Source organism: Otolemur garnettii, unplaced genomic scaffold (genome assembly GCF_000181295.1).
Source record: "Otolemur garnettii isolate 467f Iridium unplaced genomic scaffold, OtoGar3 scaffold00018, whole genome shotgun sequence".
Lineage (NCBI taxonomy): Eukaryota > Metazoa > Chordata > Mammalia > Primates > Galagidae > Otolemur > Otolemur garnettii.
The window spans coordinates 3,892,753-3,901,339 of record NW_003852413.1 but is presented as its reverse complement, the minus strand read 5'-3'; the positions used below and the strand labels follow the sequence as shown (position 1 = coordinate 3,901,339).

Genomic DNA, 8,587 nt, shown 5'->3' with positions numbered 1-8,587 from the left:
TCTTGCCTCAGCCTCCTGAGTAGCTGGGACTACAGCCACCTGCCACAATGCCCAGCTATTTTTTTGTTGCAGTTTAGCTGGAGCTGGGCTTGAACCTGCCACCCTCAGCGTACGGGGCCAGCGCCCTACCCATTGAGCCACAGGTGCTGCCCTGGTCTCACTTTTTAAAACATTCTAGAGAATCTGAAATTAGCCCCCAAATACTCATCTCCAGCCCTCCTCCTCCCCCATAACAGAAAGAGGCTTCTGCAGAAGTATTTGAGCAATATAACCCATCTGCACGTTTCTTTAACCAGGTCACCATGGCTGTTATTGGCTCCCTTGCTGTCTCCAACTATTCCCCTGGTCACCTCCCCACCTTGCTGCTTGTGTCCAGAGGGAGTGCACAGGTTCCAGTGGATCAGGAACCTGGTTCCAGAATTTGGAGTCTCCAGTTCCCATGTCAGGGTGATTTCTTCCCCGGCAGAGTTTTTCGAGCTCATGAAGGTAAGTGAGTTGTGTCTAAAGGAAAGAAGTTTGAGTTAGAGGTTTTGGGGATCAGGTTGGTGAGTACTGAATGCTTTGTGTTCTAGAAGACTTTGCTGTTGCTCAGCTTATTCTTCTTGGTTTCTGCCTGTTAGGTTTCAGTGTCACAGGTGGTTGCATTGAGCCACAGTTAGAAGCTTACTGGGCCAGCATCCTAGAGAAGGGAATAGTGAGGACAAGGGTATAGACTTCGGTTCTTGTGGACACATTGATTGCCTTTGTCCTGGGAAGATGTGGGTCACTAGGAGGGAGGTTGCTGAGAACAAGTGGGCTACATGGATGTTTCCCTGGTGAATGTGACAGGGAGATGAACCTCTGTCCTATCCTGGCGTCTTGTACCCTGCTCCTGAAAACATCTCCAGACACGGTAGTGTCATCTTGGTAGATGTAACACACTGGAAGTGAAGACCCGCAGGTGGAGTCAATGGGTGTGAAGAGGCATTTAAAATTTAAAGATGTCTGGGAACTTAGATGTTCTGACATCCTGGTTTTAGGAGTTATAGTCCTGGTTCTTTATTTTATTTTATTTTTTGAGATAGAGTCTTATTCTTACTCAGGCTGGTCTCAAACTCTTGAGCTCAAGGGATAGTGTTACAAATGTGAGCCACCGTGCACCTGGCCATAGTCCTGGTTCTTTATGGTACTGTCTCAGTATGTGCCTTCTCTCTCCTGGTAGTGGTGTAAACTCTGCATTTGGGGGTTCAGCTGTCAGCATGTTACTCAGGTTTACATACCATGTCTAGTTACTCTGGTTAAACTGCTAATTGGAATGAAGTAATTCAACACTAATTAATTTTTAACAACAGAGTTCATATTAGCAATGATGTTAGAATGAAAGTCTGTTGAGGCTGGGCAGACAGAATATTGGGAGATAATAGAAGAGAGGTAGAAAAAATGACCTCATTCTTCTTAGTGCCTGCCCACCTTCTCTTCTTGGCTCTCTTGTTCTGTTGACCTACATTTAGCTAAATTTCTTTTCTTTCTTTTTTTTTTTTTTTTTTTGAGACAGAGTCTCAAGCTGTTGCCCTGGGTAGAGTGCTGTGGCGTCACAGCTCACAGCAATTTCCAGTTCCTGGGCTTAAGCGATTTTCTTGCCTCACCCTCCCAAGTAGCTGGGACTACAGGCGCCTGCCACAACACCTGAGTATTTTTAGAGACGAGGTTTCTCTGTGGCCCAGACTGGTCTCCAACTCATGAGCTCAGGCAATCCACCCGCCTTGGCCTCCCAGAGTGTAGGATTATAGGTGTGAGCCACTGCGCCTGGCCCAGTACCGCCTTTCTTTAAGCTTTACTCCTGGGAGTCCTATGCTATAGTCGGCACGCATTCTCTGTGTCCCTGTGGGTCAGCAGGCCGCTTCCTCCATGTTCCTACAGTAGCTGAGGGCAGGTGGGAGTGTGGCTGCGTCCTGTCAGTGCTGTGCTTTTGCCTCTTCGTGAGCCCTAGTGCACATTCCCACCAGCCTGCACAGGTCTCCTTCATTCTTTTCAGTGGTTGTGTTGCATTTTGTAGCAGGCTGAGATGATGCTTTACTTTGCAAGCTGAGTACTTTAAATTAGGATTGTGGGTCCTACTTGGTAAATTATTGTGCATGTTTTGGCTTTGCTTTAAATATTAATTGGTGAAGACATAGGCTAGTCCATCTTAGAGTGTGGTTTGCCTCCAAGGTCAGAAGCTTACATTTTTTCAGTGAACTATGAAAATGATGAATGTAAATTTTGAATTTTTCTCTTCTTTCAGGGACAGATAAAAGTAGCCAAGAGGCGGATTGTGATGGCTTCCCTCTACCTGGGGACAGGTCCTTTGGAACAGGAGCTGGTAAGGTTTGTGGGGATGTGGTCCTAATGGCAGCAGTGCTTTGGCCCTGATGTGCTGGAGCAGCAGTGAGGTGGACAAAGAGCTGCCGTTGCACAGCCTCCAGCTCAGAGCCAGCTCACGTTTCTGTTGCCCTGGATATGGGCATGTTGGGGAGTCTGGAGGAAGGTAAAGAGCAGTCTAGTTTGGGTCTCTGGTCTTGCAGGCCAGTGTCCTCCTCACTCTGCACAGGGCTCTCTAGATGCTCTGTCTACCCATCCAGGGCTTGGCAGACTGCAGCCAGCAGGCCCTGCTTTTTTAAGGCCTGTGAGCTAAGACTTTGTTTTTAACATTTTCAGTGATAGCAGGAGGTGGGGGGAATAAGAAAAAGAATATCTGGTATGACTGTTAGCTAAAAGAAAAAAAAGAGAGAATATTTTGTGATTTGTGAGGAGTATGTGAAATTCAAATTTCTGTGTTTATGAATAAAATTTTATTGGAATATAGTCATGCTTATTCATTGGTGTGTTATCCATGGCTACTCTTACGTTACATTAGCAGGACTAAGTAGTTGTGACAGAGACTATCTGGCCCATAAAACCCCAAATATTTACTATCTGGCCTTTTTCACAAAAGGTTTTCTGACCTTGACTGAACAAACGGACTTGGGTACAGATCAGGCTGGCTGATTTTTCCAGTAGCTGGCATCAGGTGCCAGGTCTATAGCCAGCCTTGTTCTACCTGGACTTGCCTCACACCACACTTGTCATTCTAGTGAGACAGGCATGAGTGGGAAGGTTTGTACAAGGGGTGCTCCCTGTGATATGGGGTCAATGCAGGTTCTGGCACCAGCAATCTGAAGCTGGGTTGAAGTGAATGTGAGATCAGATCAGTACTTCGTGTGGGTCCTACCGATGTCTCTTTTTGCTCAGAGATAGTGAAATGGGCCCATTGTCCATAGTAAATGTTGTTTCTTGGTCCATCCTTGCTCAGAAATTCATAGCTGGGAGCTGTAGGGATTGGTGTGTGGGGAAGGCGGCTTAGCATCACACTTCCCTCTCTTCTCTGCTTCTCCCAGGAACAAGCCCTTCTCTATTTTCAGGACATACCCTTAGCTGCCAGTGTGGGAAGCCTGCTTGTTCTCGTGGGAGAAGAATGTAATATCCAACCCATGGGGAATGGCCATGGGCAGGTTGTGTCTTGGATTCACTCATCAGCCAGTATGTCCTGAGCGCTGTCTGGGCATAGGGCAGTACTCGTAGTCATCTGTGTTGAAATGTATGTGGGAGCTGGTGCCGCGGCATTTCCAGGGCTGGCAAGGCCCAGCCTGCTGGGGCAGCACACCCTGCCTTGCAGGTCCTCTTTCTCTTCCTGGAGGCTCAGGCTGTTGAGGGGGCTGCTTGTCCTGAAGGAGGCCATCGCAGATGGAGCTGATGGTGCAAACCTGTGTTTAGAGAGGGTGCTGAGCATGTCTGCTGATAAGCTGATTCATTTTTTTAATATACAGACATATTTTTGAGTCTTATGCTTCTTTTCGGGTTTTTTCTTGACAGGTGGATTGCTTGGAAAGCACTCTAGAAAAGTCACTCGAAGCAAAGTTCCCTTCAGACCTCAAGGTCTCCATTCTCCTGGACTTCACCCGGGGCTCTAGAGGTAGGTACATCGCACTCCGGCCCGTGTTCCTTTGCTGTCAGGCCCTCAGTGGGGGGAGTTGCTGTCACCTCTTCCTTCTCAAGCAGAGACAAGGCTGTTTGAAGATGGGCTAGGCTGCTTGGGACTGCCTGGTTGTTGGAGTCAGGCTTCCTTCCACAGCCAGCCACTGAAAGCCTGACTAAAACTACTGAGGCCCAGAAGAAACTTTTTTGACTCTCGTGGCTAACTTGCTTCAGGTGGTTGTGATTTGGGTTTGGATGTGTCACCAGGACCCAGCTCCTGCTCCCACTTCTTTTGGGTTGACTTTATTCTCAGGCTCTGTGGTGGCTGTTAGTGGCTACAGCCTGTATCCCCACAGATACTCCTCTTAGCTGTGGGAAGAGAGTCAGGCTGGGGCTCTTCAGTGGGCTGCCATGGCTGTGTGCCCAGCTTGGAGTTAATTGTGGTTGCCAGGGGCTTGGAGTCTGCTGGATGGCTGACCCCTAGGCCTGTGTGTTGTCCTGTGGAGCTGGGAGAGTGAGTAGAATCATCGTCGCCCAGCACAGAAATGCTGAGAGTGGCTGTGGGGGTGCCTCCAGAAGGAAGTTGGGTACAGTTGTAAGAAGGAAGGTGAATAGGTGCTGGGCGCACCAACACCACGTGTCTGTTGAGCACTTCTGCCCTGAGTGCGGCCAGCATCCAGGTTAAGAAGTTGGTCTGGGGTGGCGCCTGTGGCTCAGTGGGGTTCGAACCCAGCCCGGACCAAACTGCAACAACAAGAACAACAAAAAATAGCCAGGCGTTGTGGCGGGTGCTTATAGTCCCAGCCACTTGGGAGGCTGAGGCAAGAGAATTGCCTAAGCCCAGGAGTTGGAGGTTTCTGTGAGCTGTGATGCCACGACACTCTACTGAGGGCAATAAAGTGAGACTCTGTTTCTAAAGTTGGTCTAGACATCATCTGGCTAGAAAGGGTACCAGTTGGTGGGGCCAACTCAAGGGGGTAGTGTGGGTGACGGTGAGGCCCACGCGGGAGGCTGTTCCCTACTAGTAGGGAGGACTTCTTTCTTGGGGTGAATCACTGTCCATTTTCTCTGTTCCCGCATACTCAGGCAGGAAGAACTCTCGCACGATGCTGCTCCCACTCTTGCAGAGGTTTCCAGAACAGGTCCGTGTCTCCCTTTTTCATACGCCAAACCTCCGCGGGCTTCTCCGGCTTCTTGTCCCTGAGCGCTTCAACGAGACCATTGGCCTCCAGCACATCAAGGTGTACCTCTTTGACAACAACGTCATCCTGAGCGGGTGAGCTGCCCCCCTCTGTCAGTGACAGGGCCTAGTGCTCTGCTGGTCAGCCTAGGAGCACCTGCTTGTGTGGCTGCTGTACACACAAGGCATGCATCACCCAGGCATTGTGTATGCTGTGCAGGCTGCAAGCCCACTGCGGATGGGAAGGTAGCCCCCATTTATGAGGCACTTACCATTTGTTGGCCACCTACATGTACCACCTCGTTTGGGTTCTCATGGTGACCCTGTGTAGTATTTTCCTCCCTCTGTGCATGTGAAAACAGAGATCCAAGAGGACAAATAACTTTGTCGGGCAGAGTCAGAAAAATAAGCAGGAGTCAGGGCCAGGATGGAAATCCAGGTCCTTGTGATTCTAGGGCACGGGCACTATGTCTGTGTGTGGTTAGTTGACTTGGTGTCTGCATCTCCTTCCCCAGCTAGATTGTCAGTTTTGTGAGGTCTTGTGGTCCACTTTTCTGTGTTACCTTAGTGCTACTCTTGCCTTGTCTTGTGACATGGTCATTGCTCAGTAGTTCTTTGGTAGTCGCATCCTGACCTAGTTTGTCACTATCCTGCTGGCTCACCTGAGACCTGAGTCAGCAGGCATGCTCTGCACTTTTGCCTGAGTCCTCACCTGCTTCTTCCTCCCTGTAGTGCAAACCTGAGCGACTCCTACTTCACCAACCGCCAGGACCGCTACGTGTTCTTGCAGGACTGTGCAGAGATTGCTGACTTTTTCACAGACCTGGTGGAGGCAGTGGGGGACGTGTCCCTGCAGCTGCAGAGGGATGACACAGTGCAGGTGGTAGATGGGATGGTGCATCCTTACAAAGGTAGGGACCTGGTGCTGCCTTCCTGTGGTTGTGGGTGGGATGGGCCAGGAGAGCACACCTCTGGGTGGCCTTGCCACAGGCATAGGAGACTTGTGTGGAAGAGCCCTATTTAGCTTTTTTCAGTGAAGCCAGACAGATGTGACTCACTGACCATCAGTCATGCCCTGTGGTGAGGGGGCTGGTGCAGGAGGTGGGTGTGTAGGCTTAGGGTCTGAGTGCTGGGGTGAGTGAGCCAGGAGCCTGCCCTGACTTACAGGAAGCAGCATGCCCAGTGGCCATCTTCTTTGGGCCAATTACCGCAAAGCTTCTGTCACACGGGCCCTGTGGCTCTCAGCTCTCTTGAGGCCTGTGGCCTCCTGCCTGGAAAGTGAAATGGGAGAGTCTCAGCTCTGCCTGCTGCAGACTGGCAAGTCCTGGCTCGAGCATTCTGGGGCATTTGCATTCTTGTGATTCCTGTGGCCGTGGCTTCCCCATGGCCCTTAAAGGGCAACTGCTGAATTTGCAACAGTCTACAACTTGGGGAAATGAGGTTGCTCTCGGACCGTGTAAGAAGACTTCCTTGAGTCATGTGGACCTAGAAGAAAGCATCTACAGGGGGCTGCCTGGCAGAAGCCCTCTCCCTGCACCAGGGGAGCTGTGGGCCATTGAGCTCAGCCATGGTCTGACTTGCCTGACTATAGTGGGCAGAGCTGAGGGCTCTCCCATAGCACTTTCCAGACAGGAGACCATAGGCCTCAAGGAAGCTGAGAGCCACAGGGCCTGTGTAATAGGAGACTTGGGGGAACTAGCCTAAGGAGGATGGCCACTGGGCAGGCTGCTTTCTCCAGGGCAGACTCCTCGCTCACTTACCCTGGCACTCAGACCCTAAGTCCCCCACTGCCTGTGCTCTGTGCCCTCTTACCCCCAGCACAGCATGACTGATGGTCCTACTGCTGCAGGGATACACAGTTACTGCTAGTGTGTTGTTTTGAATTTTATCAATAAAAAACTTGGGGAAATCTGTTTTCTCTTATTAAGTAAGTGCATACATATTATTCTCAATTTTGTCTTTTGGCTCATAAAGCCTAAGATATTTACTATATGACCCTTAAAGGATTCACAGACACCTGGTCTGATGTAACAGGCCAGGCATGAACATGAGGGGAAGTGGGCCACGGCCAGGGCAGGATGCGAGGGTGCTTGGGCAGGAATCGGGGTGCTGGCATGTGCAGCTGTGCTCAGGAGAGCCTTGTGAGCACATGGAGAGGTGCAGGGTGCTCGTGGCCCCGGTGTTCTGTCTGCCCGCAGCACTGGCCAGCATGTATGCAACATGTGGCTGCTTCTGTCCCCTGGTGTCTGCCAGTGTCAGCAAGGACAGATTCTTGCACAGGCCAGTCCTTTTCTTTGTTCTGCAGCCCAGCCTGGAAAGGCACCCGAGTGTCTTGTTTCTGCTGTCAGCTCAGAGTGTGTGAGTGAGCGGGGACAACCCAGGACAACACTCTTTCCCTGTTTTGTCTTCATTCCTGCTTGGCCTCAACAAAGGCTTGCTCTTTTATCAGTCTTTTCGGAGAATCAACTTTGACAGTGTTGATATTTGCCATTTTTTGTATTGTTTTCATTCTGTTAATTTCTGTTATCTTTATTGTTTTCTTTGTATTTTATTTTTGGTTTTGTCTGTTGTATTTTTTCTCCTGACATTTTGAATCGGACATTTACTTTAAGTTTCGGTCTTTTCTCATCTAACAATAGCATCTTTCCCTTCAGTATGTCTGGACAGCCACCTGTCGCCAGGGTCTCGTCTGAACATGTAGGGCACCCACGTGGTGCCTGGAGCCTGCTGCTGTCCTTTTGCCTGCAGAGGACTCTCGGGCACTTCCCCACTCATGGGAAGCTTTCCCTGACTGCTATGCTAAGCCTTCCTCTGTACGCCTGCCTGGCATATGCTTGCCTCTTTTCTGGGTAACACTTCCACATCTTTATTTGAGTAAGTTTCCTTTTGAAATAGAACATGTATACTGAACAACAGTTACGGATGTATTGCCCTGCCTCTGTTCATAGTGACTAGTTCCTCAGACCCCCTCCTTGCTTCCCCTCCCAGGCATTACCCCCACCCCCACCCCAGGTAACTATTGTCCTGATTTCTGTCTCTAAATTTCTCTTGACTTTTTCTTTTTGTGTGTGTGTGAGACAAGAGTCTCACAATGTTCCCCTCAGTAGAGTGCTCTGGTGTCACAGCTCACAGCAACCTCAAACTTTTGGGCTCAAGTGATTCTCTTGCCTTAGCCTCCTAAGTAGCTGGGACTACAGGCACCCGCCACAGTGTCTGTCTATTTTTTGTTTGTTTGTTTCTAAAAGTTTGGCTATTTTTTTTTGATATTGTTGTTGTCGTTGTCATTGTTGTTTAGCACCCCTGGGTGGAGTTCGAACCCTCTAGCCCCAGTGTATGTGGCCAGCTCCCTAACTGCTGAGCTACAGGCACTGAGCCTGTTTTTTTGCTGTTTTTGGCTGGGGCTGGGTTTGAACCCGCCACCTCCAGCATATGGGG

General features: G+C 49.9%; 1 protein-coding gene across 3 annotated transcripts in view; it reads left to right on the top strand.

The window, feature by feature from the left end:
* Nucleotides 1-300: 300 nt before the first annotated feature.
* Nucleotides 301-8,587, top strand: part of PGS1 (phosphatidylglycerophosphate synthase 1) — a 34,922-nt gene continuing 26,635 nt past the window's right edge. For all 3 annotated transcript variants that reach the window (XM_012803174.2, XM_023511076.1, XM_023511075.1), the window contains exons 1-5: nucleotides 301-486; nucleotides 2,264-2,341; nucleotides 3,871-3,970; nucleotides 5,059-5,248; nucleotides 5,885-6,063. In XM_012803174.2, coding sequence (XP_012658628.1) covers nucleotides 481-486; nucleotides 2,264-2,341; nucleotides 3,871-3,970; nucleotides 5,059-5,248; nucleotides 5,885-6,063 — 553 coding nt within the window. In that variant the 5' untranslated portion in view covers nucleotides 301-480. The remainder of the gene's footprint in view (nucleotides 487-2,263; nucleotides 2,342-3,870; nucleotides 3,971-5,058; nucleotides 5,249-5,884; nucleotides 6,064-8,587) is intronic.